Source organism: Poecilia latipinna, unplaced genomic scaffold (assembly GCF_001443285.1).
Source record: "Poecilia latipinna isolate Pla-1442-1.1 unplaced genomic scaffold, P_latipinna-1.0 Scaffold411, whole genome shotgun sequence".
Lineage (NCBI taxonomy): Eukaryota > Metazoa > Chordata > Actinopteri > Cyprinodontiformes > Poeciliidae > Poecilia > Poecilia latipinna.
In genome coordinates this window covers 424283-439341 of record NW_015113027.1, presented here as the reverse complement: position 1 = coordinate 439341, position 15059 = coordinate 424283, and the positions used below count along the sequence as shown (strand labels likewise).

Sequence of the window (15059 nt, the reverse complement as noted above, 5' to 3'; positions counted from 1 at the left end):
GGTTTGTGTTTATCTATTATACACGATCTAAATTTTTCCATTTCTCTAAATGTCTAGTCAATACTGGGAGTTTGTGCTGCATTTGTTTCATAGTCATTGAACATATAAGGACTACTGGCATTAGTAGCACAAGACAGACCAATATCTTTCACATTTAAGTGCCAAAATTACAATTATCTGCATGACGAGCAGAAGGTGTATGATCTTTATCAGTCGTTAGGCTGGAAAGTACCACCGCGTACTCAATCCAGGCTCTATTTCAGAAACACATAGCAGTGATGTTATACTTTGGAAGTCCCCAAACCACAACATGCCTGTTGTTTGATTTCCCAAAAAAAAATAAATAAAAAATGTGGCAGATAGTTACTCAGAAGAATAACTTTACAGTTGGGTAAATGTCAGACCACAAAAGTTAAGTAGAGGCCAAATCACAGTATTTAGTACTATACGTCTTTCCTACCTGGGTACCAGAGAGTCCCCCCCTCTTAAGGTGGTCGGGTCCAGCTCGAATATGGAGGAGATGTCGTTTCCATGAGGAACTGATATGAGTGTGTACACGACTTTATCTTGGACAGTTTTCAAGCGGGCTCTCAAGGGGTCTTGCTCTGAGTCCAGCTATAAAAAAAAAAAAAAAATCCCATTAGAAACTGAATGAAAAATTAGAAACCCCTTCAAGGGCAAATTAGCAAGTGTCTGGTGAAATGCATGCCAATAATCGCTAAGATAACATGGATCCTAGGAACTAAATAAGTGTACTGGCAGTAAAACAAGGTCTTAAAATTGCTAAAAATGTATAAAGAGCGCAATCAGGGTTGCATACACTTATATAAGTTGAGATTTGTCCTTACAAAGCCGCAATCCTGAAATGATGGATGAATGTATAGCTGTATGGATGATTCTTTTTTACATTTTTTTAAACGGAGAAAAAGTGAACTGTAGCTGAACAGTTCATTCATCTTCTTCTGCTTTGTACGGTGGCCCTGAGGTATGGCTTTGGCCAGTAAATGTTTGAAACTTCATAATAATGACAATAACGTGAACCATTCAATCATTCATTAACAAGAGACGAACACTGATGGACAAAGACTGCCATCTGCTGTTCAACAAAGCACAGCACATTCACTTTGCAACTAGAGCAGCCAGAGACTGTTACCTGTGTCAATAAAGTATAAAACATATTCTTCATATCCCTGTTAATTATAGCAGCTACAAAATAGGTTTGAGATGTTCACAAATACAACAGTGTGAGATATGAAGCAGGTTGTTTTTGTATTAATGGCCAAGCCAATAAAAAGCGTTGTTTTTATTTCAGTGGCAACTCTACGCTAGTGATGAAAAGTCAGGCCTTCAGCAAGACTTTCTCACCGGAGAGCGGAAATCGAGGCCCTCCTCTTCGTACTCTGGGTTTACCTGCACAAATTCAAGAGTGGTTGACTTTCTATTGCTCACAAGCAAACATGCGGGCCTGGAGACGGACAGACTGACCTCTGCAGCCAAGTAGTGCCCTGTGGCCAGGTGTTTGAACCTGAACAGACTGTTCCAGTAGCCAGCGCCACCTCGACATGGATCATGCTGTACGACCTGAAACAAAGGAAATCAATTTGAGCTCAAAGCACATCCAGCAGAAGCAGGTTTGAATCGATTGTCGCTCACCTCGATCTCCCAGAGGGCTTTGCTGCTAGTGGCCGAGGTAGCCGACTGCCGCCCAGTAGTGCGAAGGAAAACGTATTGCTTTTTTCTGTGATCGTCGCATGTGAGGAACTTCTCCTGCTCTGCATGGAACAACCGTACAACATCACCCTGCAGAGAGGAGTTACAGCAAATTACGGCTAAAAATGGCTCATTGTAAAATAGGAAACCTTGTTAGTGATCTCTGATGGCCAACATTTGATCAACGTGAATGGATAGCATTCTCACTTAATCAGTTTTGGGAAAGTAACCAAATGCTATTAAATAATTTTGGGACTTTGAGGCCAGTACTTTATTCTAGAAAGGTTAACCAGCAGACTGAATAGTCCACTTGATTTTTTACAGTAATAACAGAAAGTCTGTAAAATTGAGCTTTTAAAGTGATTTAAAGTCTCATTTACAGGCATGTACTGCTGACTGATGATACTGTTTGTTTGTCAGAAATAAACAAACCAAGCAACCCACTCAGATTAGACGAGCAACATTATGCAACATTTTTAAAGAAAAAAGAAAACCTTAGAAACCCCTCAACATTATTTAACTGAAACTGTTTTAAGCTTTTACACAAATAAATACCATGTTGAAAAATGAGCTGTCTATCCTAATATACATGCAACTTATTGTGCACATGTACATTTTTTAAGAATGAGAAAAGGTTCTGTCTCAAAAAGAGCCGTTTGAAATAAATCATCAGAGAAAGAGTTATCTGGCATTCGCTGAGAAACGCACTCCTTTCAGGACACGCTCCTGGTTGTCGCTCCATTTCATAAACAGGACGATCTTCCAGCTGGTGCTGCAATTTACCGAGTTCACCTGAAAAATAAAGAGACATGGTGTGACTGAATCTTTGGATCCAGACACAGAACTACAACAACTCATAAAGTAGAGATATTTGCTAAATTCTTTGCAAGGAATCAAGTGTAAGTGGAGAAACTGTTTCCTTCAATCCTGTGTACAATCACCCAACTAAAGAAAACAATTTCCATTTCCAATTAGCAACTTGAAAGCAACATTTTAACTGCCTTCAAAATTGAATTTTAACATCAGAGCAACTTAAAAATCCATTGTATGGGTTCTCTACAAAGTAAATTGTACCATTTTAAGTCTTACAGAAGTTTATGTGTCAAACCAGATCACATAATAAACAGTAGTGTTAGATAAGGAATGGGTTTATCCACTAATGTTATATAGATGAAAATATAAACAATGAGAGATGTTTGAAAATGTAAAATCCAAAAAACACAGATTAGCTCTTAAGTTTCAGTAAAGGAAAGTGTACAGAATTGAGGAAACTTATGCAGAAAATATTAAATTCCTTCCAAAAAAAAAAAAAAAAACGTTATGCCACTATGTAGTTTTTAAAGGTTAGAAGACAGTCATCCTTTAATTTACCACAGATGATCAGTGACAAAAAAGATGGCACAAAGGAATCCAGTGTTGTAGAAGAAAAATGGATGGCTTATTTGCCAAAAATGTGAGAAGAAGGAAAAAGATTAATAATAAAGAGAATGAGACCTGATACAGAGCCCTGAGGAAAAACACAGACAACTGATGCAGCTTGTAATGTAAAATGTTTTAACTACACAAGCTGATTTTGATCCAATAAAGATAGTTTAAACAAGGCTTTGAGGAGCCAATTCCACCAACTTTGATGTTCATAGGAGAATGTCATGAAAGATTCCCTAAAATGCAAAAAATAAATAAACACAACTATGGCTGAAAGCTCAGAGCGAGACACAATGTGTGGCTCACATGAGACTTTAACCAGACCTGTTTCTGTCCTGAGAAGAGGCTGAAAACCAGGGTGGATCTGTTCAGGCAGATTAAGAGGTAAACTAAAGCAAACCTCGTTGCATCCGGGGTTATCCCCAAGCTGATGTGTGCTAGCATGCAGCGGCTGACCGGCGTTGACTGGGTTCAGGACCACTTTATCCCCGATCACTACCTGCAGTCACACAAGAACACACAGGCAACAAACGTAAAAGCCTGACAAAGAAAGTTCTTTACTGAATGTCTGACGCGAACACTGCTGCAAGGTAAAGCAGGTTGAAGAGCGGCTCTGTTTTCAAATACGGAAAACTGAGGAATTAATTATACTTACACAGAATGTAACAACCAAAAACATACATGAGTCATATAAGTCAAGATGGGCACAAACTTTGGTCTAAGATGTTCCATGCATGTAAATCAACTTCTTGCCATAATATTTCTGCAAAGCAAAGTTTTTATAGTTAAAGAACAAATTGTGTGTCTAAAAACATTTAGATTTAGATTCTGATTCAATTTAGTTTTTAATCTAAACACAGACAAAGTCCTACAGCTGTACCAGCCTTAATTTGTCAAGCTTTTTATCGATCAATGTTACGTTTAATTTACATATGTACTTTTAGCCCAAACTCATGACATGGTCAGTTTGCACCAAATTGATTGTTAGAGAAGACCAAACATGACCAGGACCTGGCTGCTGCAACTATCTACAGCCACCACTGCTGAATAATTAACAATATTAATATTTTTTATATGAATTATTTGCTAATAAAGCCATATTTTAAACACATAAAAAAATAACTTTTGAAACATCTTTGTAGGTGTATTTAAGGGTTTATAGTTGAATTTCTCGTCATTTGTCAGAGTGGTTTAATCATGGTGCAGACCTCAATCCAGTTAAATTTGTTGCACATCTCAAAAATGGATATCAAAGATGTTCTCCATCCAATTCGACATCAAATATTTTTCAAAGGACATGTGCAACTCTGGCATGAGATACCAAAACGGAACTGCAAGCTGTAATTTCAGTGGAAGGTGATTCTGCAGAACAAAGAGTCGACTGTGACAAATGAATAAGAAGCATCGCATCTCTGGTATTGATTAGACTTTTTTGTTTTACTCCAGGTTGTTTATTTACATGGAGCACAGCGCTCCCGCACAGAACTCGTCCCACGGCCTGAAATACTCACGCTGTCCCCGATAGAGCGGAGTTTGTAGAAAGGCTGAATGTAGAACCAGGAGCCTTCATTTCCTGCAGTGTCCAACATGACCCTCATGGCGTTTTTCTCCAACAGCGCTGGCAGCCGTTTGTTCACCGTCAGGTATTTGTTGCTCTTCAGATGAAGCAGCTGTGCAGGAACAAAGAGCAGTGAAAGTTTGCACACACTCGTCACATGCCTGCCTTTATTTTGGGGCTTCTAATGATTCATCTGAACTGATCTTTTTTTAAAATAAAAAAATAAAATAAAAAAAACTGGATGCAAAACTTAAAATTTATTGCAGATTAAGGGTTTAAATTATATAAATGGGGTCAAATATAAACAGTTCTAGAAATTCCCTGATTGGGACATTTGAAGAAATTAAACTAGTATATTTTAACCATATTAGCACAGGATTTAATTTCCATTTCAGAAGATTCACTGTGCTCAGAGACACTCAAGCTCAGGAATATTTTAGATTTAGGCGTATGGCATTTTGGAATAAACATCAAAGAATTTTCACCCCCATGTTAAAACATGGGATGTTTTAACATTTTAACATTTACCTTACACAAAAACAGACAGAAACAAACCTGAATGACATTTCCATACTGTATCACAGTTCCCAGGAGTTTCTTGTTTTCAGAGTCATTTTGTTTCTTCTCCAAGTCAGCTGCATGCTGGGGTTTAAAGAGAGAGCAGGACAAAATTCATTTCACCAACAAGTTCATAGCTCATCCTGTCCTGCAGAAATGTGCTCTAAGAAGCGGTTGTGTTGGTTCCAAACAAAAAGTCCTGGAAGAAAAGCCATGACTAAAATTTGGATCTTGAGCAGAAACGACTTAAGTGAATCCTGGCCTCACCCATCCACGGGGAAGATGGCCAGCTTCCATTTTATGACTGTTTGGTCAAAAAAGATTTGCTTAAATGGTATTAGACTTCAGAGGAGAGGAAGAAAGGAGAGCCTCTTGGACAGACAGGTAAATTTCTATAAAAGGACTTACAAGGGTTAGGGTATATATATAATAATATATAATAGTAATTGATGCTTTAAAGTCCTACAACTGAGATTTTTGTAAATTCAGTTCATAAACAATCAAAAAGTGTATTATTGATATCCCAACCTGTGAAGAAATTTATATTCAAGATCTATTGAAATCTGCCTGGATGTGTTTATTGCCATGGGGACAGAGCTGTGTGTCGTGGTAGCTGTGAGATACTCGTGTTGTTTTCATGGCTTACGTGGAGCTTGTTGAGCAGCACCGTGTCTGTGTTGCCCCCAGGCTTCGCTGCTTTCCAGAACTGCTTCTGGGCTGAGTAGCGGTTCATGGGGCAAAGTTTAAACAGACAGTCTGCACAGACGGAAAGAAAAAAGGCACAAAGCAATCAGTTCCACTTCATTAAAATCAAATAAAAAGTAACAGACAGAACAAAGGGAAATACATGAAAATACACATAGCCTCCTCTCCACAATAGCCAGCAATCCTGGTAAAGATGTGCAGAAACAACTACTGCGTCGTCGTTTCACAGTGGAAGAACAAAGATCAACGGAGATTTATTCAAACCTCATTTAAAATCCTCCTCACACTGTGTGGTGGCAAAACAGACTTAGATCCAGCCTTATTTATCACAGCTATGTTGTTATAAAATGATTACATGTGTACAATTAAACCTCAGTTTAAATCCAGCAGTTCTGTGAAGGCTTCAGAGATTTGATTAGCGTATGAACAGCATCATGACGGGTCAGGGAGAAAGTTCAGGAGGAGTTTACAGAAAGGTTGGGTTGAAGTGACTGGCCAGGAAAGGGAGCCAATTACACCAAAGATCACCATTGTAACACAGGAGGCACTGCAGAGATCGACAGCTCAGGTGGAAGAATGGCTTCATAGGAGAAGTATTGGCTGTACATCCAGTTAACTATGCTCTATTGTAGCTTAATCCTTGCAGTGCATGATCCCAAAAGTCTATAGGAAAAGGGCAGAGCGTTTTGGGTATATGACTAATACCCAAAATGAAACCAAAGATTATTCATTGAGTTAGGCTTAGGGGGTTAGGGGTAGGGTTAGGGACACTAAAAGACATAAAGTAAAGGTGTCCCACTAAAAAGGCTTTCATTAGATTATCTCATATCGTTAAACTGAACAAAATGTAAAAGTTAAAAGCTGTATTCAAAACAATACGTCAGTGTGAGAATATGTCACTGAAATTAAAGTTGCAATCTTTTTAAAAGCTTTTCGCAAATCCTCAGAGGTGGCTACAAATGTGAAGGGAGTTTGAATGTATCCAAACTTTAAAGGCATTCCCTAAACAACACAGCATAAAACATCAACATTATAAATCAGAAATGAAACTAGTAAACTAGCTTTGTTCTCTGTGCGCACTGATGTGGCCAAGCGTGTGCCTGCACTTCAAACACGTATTAATAATTCTCCTGAATGCAGATCAAAGGCCTTTCTCCGCTCTGGGGAGGAGCAACGGATGCAGAGACGGCCTGCATCTGCGTATGCGATCAACCTACACCACCTCCTCAAAATGTGGTCACGGTTAGATGGTTAGACGGCAACAATAACACCAATAACGCCATCAGCGCTTCTGTTTGCATTACGAAAGGGCATGGTAAGGGGGCGTGGTCAGCAGGCGTGGGTAACCACGGGCAACGCGGAGATGCTGCCGTTATCAATAGCACCAAATTGTGGAGTTAATTTTCATATGCTGCGCAGAAACCCGCCAAAAGGGAAACCAGGCCTTTTATTTGCATGTGGACTGAGCATTAGAGAAGTTCCTCTTCTGTCCCAGGAGAGTTCCTCTTCTGCAGCTCGCCAGGACTGAGGGAGACTTTAGCAGTGGATTCAAGTTAGGTTTTGTTTAACAGGAACAGATGAACTACTTTCTCCTGCAGAGCTGGGTTTGTCTCCTCCCTCTGAGTTCTGGCTTTCCTCTCATTTTCATCTCCTATCGGATCCCTGCTCCTTCTTTACCGAGAGGGCGAAAAGAGGAGGAAAAGAACAATCTGTCCATCCTTCCCCCCATTCTATGTTTCTGAACTTCATTTGGAGTTGCAGTAACATGACCAAATAAGGCCAGCCAAGAGAAAGGGAGTTAGACGACTTTAAGAGAGGGGGAGAGGGTGGGGACTCCCTGTTTTTCCCCCTTCACATATTCTGTCATCCCTCCTTCTTCTCTTTCTCTCTGAATTCCTCTAACTATTTCACACACACCATTTGTTCCCTCATGAATAAAAAGGTCGCAACATCCCAAATCTTCTCCAGCCATCCAAACCCCAATGGTCTTTCTCATCAGTCATGTTTGACTTCAGCTTGATGGATAATTCAGTGACGACAACAATTAAAGGGAAGTGAAAGACAAATGAGGAAGACGAGGGGAGAGTGAAAGAATGTAAAACAGAGCGTAGAGGGTTACAGTGGAGAAAATGAGAAACTCTGGCATCTCAGTGTTGGATTCTTCATTTACAGATGAAACCACATATTTACATGCATCGAATTAAAAACGTGTGCAGCCTCTTTTTTTACGGTCTTGAAATAAATCAGGCGAAACCTTTCCTCCTTTAGATCAGTTAGAATTACAGAATAATTTCTGTTAACTTGATGCCAGAATACTTTCTTCAGATTCAGAGGTTTACATACTAACAATATGTGTTAACAATATAATGAATTTGAACTTTCCAGATGATGATAGCACGGCTTTGTCATTTTAGGATAAGTTATTTCACAACACTTAAGTAAATTGGAAGCAAACGAGTGAACATATTTTCAACCAACACCTCAAACGTACCACTTTCTTGTGTGAAATTATGGAAAAATATCCAAAAAAAGGTCAGCCAATATGGTAGGAAGTGGATTGTTTCATCTTTGTGAAAACCTCCAGATGCTTAAAGGTGCCACGCACATCTATTCAAACATTTATACACAAGCATGAAGACGAAGGGAAGGCATCTTCAGCCATCACAACGTTCAGGAAGGAGACAGTTTCTGTGTCTCAGATGTGGATGAATAATAGTGTGAAAAGTGCAAATGACCTTGTCATTTGTGTGTCGATATCCACAGTGAAAGAAGAACTACGTAGGTTGAGACATCAGTCAGAGAGGAAGAGGCCATTAGTACAAAAGTAATATAAAAAGGTAGATTACAGCTTGCAAATGTATGCAGGGAGAAAATCCTGGGTTTTTGGCCACTTTCTGCTGCACTTACCCAGAAATATGACATCATGAGAAAAAACATTATGCGGAAATAATAAAACAAACTCTCAAGCTATTAGTCAGGGAATTAAAGCTTAGGCACAAATGGATCTTCCATATGAATAAAGACCCGGAGCATTGTGACAAATCCTTTACAAACTAGCTTACGGACAATAAAGTCAATGTTTTGGAGCAGCTATCACAAAGCTCAGATCTTCGTCTCAAAGACACTTTGTGGGCAAAGCTGAAAAGGTGCATGTGAGGCAAGTTGGTCTGCAAACAAAACTCAGTCATGTGAGTTCTGTCAGGAGGAATGGGCCAAACAGTTTGAGGTAAGATACACAAAACACCTTTTAAACTCTATGACAGAGTCCATAAGGCATTTCTTAAAAATATGAAATGTATGTATACTTCTGAATTTAAAGAAAATGAAGGGGGGAAAAAACTACAATCGTCTACTTCTCTCATTATTATGGAATCTAGAAAATAAAAGTAATCTTAATATTTTAAGTGACCTAAAACTTTAGTCTGATTTAATGTCAGACAGAGAGATAAAAAAGTGTATCTGTATGTTTTATAGAGTAATTAAACTTCTGTTTTAAAATGTGTAGCAGCTCATGATGTGATTAAAAGAAGAGTAAAATTATTGTTGCTCTCGTTTTTTTCTTTAAATCTTTTCATCAAATTGCAGACAATTAACCACAGAATACATAAATACTGCTGTTTGTAATGAATTGTTAAACTAACACTGATAAGGAGGGAAAAGCTGAACATAACTCGGTTAATATTAGAATAACAACATTAAACAAGGTTTGCTGAATGAAAGCATAGAAAATTTGCACTTTCATCCAAATGACAATAACAGCTTTTAAATGGATTCCAAATTCAACTAAAAAATATCATTAAATTTGACATTTCCAACAATCGTCAGACAGTGGTTGAAACCTTTTCCCAGAGAAAAGTAACAAAAGTTTCCATCAAGCCTCCATTCATGCCCACAGTTTACAGCTTACATAATAGAGTCATAAAAGCTCTCAGAAAGCAGAAGAGACTCCTGACATGTTTTACCTTGTATATTAAAAACCAAGCAAGCACCACTAAGAGTTGGTCACACCTCTGGTCCAGATCTAACCGAGCTACCTCTGCTCTAAGTACAATACACACACTGACCAAGGACTTAGAAACAAACGCTGCTCTTCCTGCGATTTCGATCTTGTTGCTAATGTAGAGGAAGCAACAAATCACTACTGATTCAAAAGCTGGACTTTTTCTGCAAGACCTTGACAGAACAAGGGAGGGTAGTCATGTGCGTTAATAACGAAAGGAATGAACAACAGAACAGTTTCTGCCGTTTGTCTCAGTTAAAACACTCAGCTTTTCTCCTGTGTGTCTCTGACAGAAGCAATGCTTTCTTTACATGGACAACAGAAATGAGCCGCTAAGGTGGGCCTGAGGGGAAGGTTAATTATTTCAGAGCCGACGCAAGTGGTATGAGTTAAACACTGTAAATTAGGCAGGAGTTGACATGAGCATGAGTGGTTAAACACACAAGAGAGTCAGTATTCCCCATAAACGCTTTCACATGCTGCTAGTTTAGCAATGAAAATGCTGGAGTAATCAGATCTTGGTTTTGTTTTTCATCAATTTTGGTGGAGCTGGGGCAAAAGGGAAGGAAAAGGTTTTAAAAGGGTATTGGGTTGTGAATCTAAGTTTTCAATGAATCAGCGTTGTGGCCCTTAATCCAAGTGAAATCTAAAAAGAAAAAGAAATAAATAAACAGCAAGAAAGTAAACTAATAAATTATCACTAACGGCATACAATGATAAGTAATATCTTTAGATATTAACTTGCACTTTTAAAGAAATCTCATTAGATTAATATCTAAAATTTTAATTTAAAGTATAATTCGTGATTAATTGAAATATGTGTAATTATTTTTAAGATGCAGAACCAACAAAGCATTTGGGGTTGAACCGAAAACAAAGCAGTGATTTTTTTTTTTTTTTTACACTGACTACATTGTTAGGCTCCAATTGTTCACATTAGAGATTTCTTCAAACATTTTTTTGCTGTTGTTGTTACACTTATATGTTTCAGATCATAGGATGTTTTATTATTTGTTAATTATGACCTGGGTAAATACAAGATGCTGTTTTAAAGAGATATTTATTGAAGGGAACAAAGATATGCAAGCCATCCTGGAGCTGTGCGAAACTAAACCTGACGGTTGCACCACCTTCTATAATCACTGCCATCAAGTGTTAGACAAAATCTATGAGAAAGTCATCTCTGTAGAGGCGGGGTGCCCTGCTCTTCCTTGCAGAATGGTTCAAATTCAGCCAAATTAGGTGGTTTTCAAGTACGGACATTCTGTTTAAGATTATGTCACAGTAGCTCAACAGGATTGAAGTCCAGAATTTGACTACACCACTTTAATAATTTACTCTACGACCGTTTTATTTTGTGCCAAGATGTTGAATTACTGGTGGACTTTGGATCACTGATCCAAAGTCCACTTGACTTACTGGCTGGATATTTTCCATCACTATTTCCACCACCTTGTGTGACTAAAAGTATAACGTTCTTTACCTGGAATGCCGTGTCAGCTGCTCTCCTGATTTAACAGGATGTGTAACTTCCAAAAAGTCCAAATGTGACACCGGACTTTGTCTTCTGCTTGGTCAGCAGCAAATCTAAATTTGGAAATGAGGCCTGCAGTGGTTCTTCTAGATTCTTCGGTGGTCTCCTGAATGAGTCATTCACAGGTATACAGCTGTGTCATGTTTTCTCCATTTGTAGTTAATTCCATGGTTTGCAAGGCTCCCTACTACTTAGAAATGGCTTCGATTTCCTTCTTGTTCACATAATTCTTTATTTCATGGCATTATGTGTTGCTTTTAGACATCTTTGTGGCCTACTTCATAGTGTCAGTCAGGGTCAGTTAGACCGATTTCTGCATCTCTGGCTTTAATCTCACCTGGGTGTGTATAGTGAACCAGATCAAAAATATTACAGGTGGCAAACACATATTAATGAAACTCTACATTTTGCAGGAAATTACCAGAAGTTCAAGGTTGCTTTATGTTATTATGTAAGAATGACAACTCATTATTTAAAAGGATGAAATTAAAATCGTAGCATAACAACATGACCACAAAGAGCTGCCCCCACAAAACCCTCCTTCATACAAGTAATGTGGCATTTAAAACAGTGGGAATCACAACAAGTAGATAATACAAAGCAGCGCTGAAGAGTTACCTCTGCATTTCACCATCTCTGCATTTGAGCACCGCTACTGAGTTTGTTAGTTACTCAGTGGTCTGACTTAGTCAGCATGTGGATTGCAGAGCAAGAAAATAAGGCAATACTGGACAAGAAAATATGAGTTACTTTTCAAATAAAAAAAAAGTATTAAAGACTACACATTAATAATTTCAGTTTGAAACAATGAAACATCTGGAACATCAGACAAGACTGTATCCAATTAGCACTGATAATGTGATACATTGATGGATTGCAATGGTAAGTATTTACATTCTGTACATTTTGGAGGAAGGACACAATATTTTTCTCAATTTAAGCCAAAGACATAATTTTTATATACCTGACTATTAATGTTTAGAGCTATATATATATATATATATATATATATATTTATTTATTTATTTATTTTTTATTTTTTTTGTTTAATTTGATGACGTCAAATTAATTAATTCATAGGACCACTGGGAGGAGGTAGAGGCAGAGGAGCTTGATTTTTTCACAGATTATGTGTCTCATATTATACTGTAACATAGTGACAGTTTTAATAAATATGTAAAAAACATATCTTCATAAAAATTACCTACTGCAGCTTTAAGTAGACCTTATCAAGTACAGTTTATATACATGCACTAATGCACAAAGTAGCAGCAGACAGCCAGACGTTCAGTGTCTTGCCTAGGGAACAATTGCAGTTTCTGGCCTTTGCCCAGGGAGGCATTAGAAAATGAGGGGCAAACACAATATTAATAAAAAATATATAATTTTTTTATCTCACAGTTCAGGAGTATTCAGTATTGCACACTGAGTAAGTTTAATATTGGTTATTTACTTTGTAGTAAATGTCTCATATGGTAATACGTCACAGCAGCCTTATAGGTCCCATCATTCTTTAATGTGGCCTATTCAACAGTTTGAGACATTAAACATTGGTGGTTTGCCCATTAAAGCTTCTCTCCTGAGGTTCAAAAGCAGCATAATAAGCATCAGAGTAACATAGCCCTAGATCAGAAGAAAGATGACTGAAAATTGTGACGGATGGATGCCGAAACAAGTTAGATTTGTCTGGAAAACCAATTAGTTGAGATTAAAGAGTGCATTACATGTTCCTTTTAGTCAGTTTCAAAGACCATAAAATGGTACTAATAAAATATAATATTAGAGTGACTGAGAAGGCTGCCAATGTGAGCAAATGAAAGAGCACTAACAAAGCATTAATGGAAACTACAGAAAGTTGATTTGGTTTTAGCATTGTCTGTAGGTGTGTTTGCTTGAGCTGTTTGGAGACAAATTAATTCACTTCACTAATTCACTTTTAATGCATAGTTTTAACAATATGGAAATCAAGACTGGTGCTGGACACGGTGTTAGACTCTACAATGTGGGATTTTTGACCGACAAGTCTACTGAGGTAAAAAGTTTAACTAATTACTTATTAATGAAGATGAAGTTGTTGATAGTTAATGATAGATTGAGGGCTAAAATAAAATCTCGAAGGAGCGTTCAAGTTTCTGTTTTACTCTGTATCTAATATTCAAATAAGTACGACTGAAAATGTAATCAATATTTTCGCATTTATATTTAATTTTAAATAGAAATGTTTTCCTGATACCTAGCTTTTTGGCAGGACGTAACTGTAGGAGATGTCACAATAGGGTGCAGCACGGCTCCACCCATGAATGAGCTGGTGATGATTTGTGTCCCATAATATTTTAGCACAATGTTACCAAAGCAGATGTTTCAGAGTGCAGATACAGGCTTCATGTGAGAGATTATAATGGTGAGGAGAGAGCTGTGTTTACATTAGGAGGAAATGTTAAGCATACCTCAGCAGTGACAGTAACGCCAAGAGGACCTAGCAAAGGAATCGTTTTGAGGGGATTAATGTATTATTTTTACCAAAACTTCATAGAAGCACCAGCTTCGAATCAGTTATCAGTTGATAAAAATGACTATTGGTTTGGTGAATCCTTGCTGACTGCAGTTAATCGCTCAGGAAATTGTCTAATTGGAGTAATTCCAGTGTCATGTGCAAACACTTTTCTGTTTCCCTCCTGGACTCTCGTCTAAAATGAGCTAATCAGGTCAGGACCAGCCAAAACAGGAAAGGAGCTTTTCAACAAGCAGCACGTACAGCATGTTTGCTGAACATGCTCTATGAACTATAAAGGGTAATAATATAGGAATGGAGAACAAGTGCGACAAAATGATGGGAAACAAAGAAAAGACAACAGCAGAGAAAGCGAAGGCACCGGATCTGAAAACCACGATGAGCGACAGAATCTGACTCGTATATTATGTTGACATGCTGCAATAAAACAAACAAAACCATTGCTTATATTCAAAGCACTGAATGAATTTGGACAGTTTGAGGATTGTGACACACTGAACCTCAGTTAACTCAATGAAGTTTTATAGTACTGCATTTCTCAGTTACTGTAAATCAAACAAAACAGAGTAGAAGGCTTCACACGACTTTGCAATATTTATTTCTACATATACTGGTTTGCAGCAGAGACATGCCAACACATGCAGGTCCCATGCAGCTTGTGCCTGAATGCATGAACATTTGGAGCTGCAGGCATTCTTTTATGAAATGTTGGTTAGAGGTTTTCAGTTGAGGAACACGAGCCCATATGTTTATTTATTTTATTTTTTTAAGAATCATGGTTGTCATACATTTGTTATAGCTTGCTGGAAATGTTGCTTAGTTGTCATCTTATTTGTTTATATTTACATCTTATCTTCACATGTGAAGATATAACCATAGCAGTCTATGACCCTAAAAAAACCTTCAAACTTATCATTGTGAAAGCTATGATCTTTGGGAATGTTGTGTTTTTCTGCCAAACCTTTTAAAATGAATCATGATTAAGAGAATAAGGACATCCTAATTAGTGAAATAATTTCTACAACTAACTAAGCAACAAACAATTATAGTTCCTCTA

General features: G+C 37.8%; 1 protein-coding gene across 9 annotated transcripts in view; it reads right to left on the bottom strand.

The window, feature by feature from the left end:
• LOC106950616 (inositol 1,4,5-trisphosphate receptor type 1) overlaps window positions 1-15059 on the bottom strand; it is a 90258-nt gene that overhangs the window by 62135 nt on the left and 13064 nt on the right. For 6 of the 9 annotated variants that reach the window (XM_015037592.1, XM_015037596.1, XM_015037599.1 and 3 more), the window contains 9 exons: window positions 5898-6007; window positions 5249-5335; window positions 4647-4805; window positions 3536-3634; window positions 2419-2502; window positions 1654-1800; window positions 1486-1581; window positions 1366-1410; window positions 461-615 (listed from right to left, as the gene is read on the bottom strand). In XM_015037592.1, coding sequence (XP_014893078.1) covers window positions 461-615; window positions 1366-1410; window positions 1486-1581; window positions 1654-1800; window positions 2419-2502; window positions 3536-3634; window positions 4647-4805; window positions 5249-5335; window positions 5898-6007 — 982 coding nt within the window. The remainder of the gene's footprint in view (window positions 1-460; window positions 616-1365; window positions 1411-1485; window positions 1582-1653; window positions 1801-2418; window positions 2503-3535; window positions 3635-4646; window positions 4806-5248; window positions 5336-5897; window positions 6008-15059) is intronic. The other 3 variants (XM_015037597.1, XM_015037598.1, XM_015037602.1) reach the window with 1 other exon arrangement.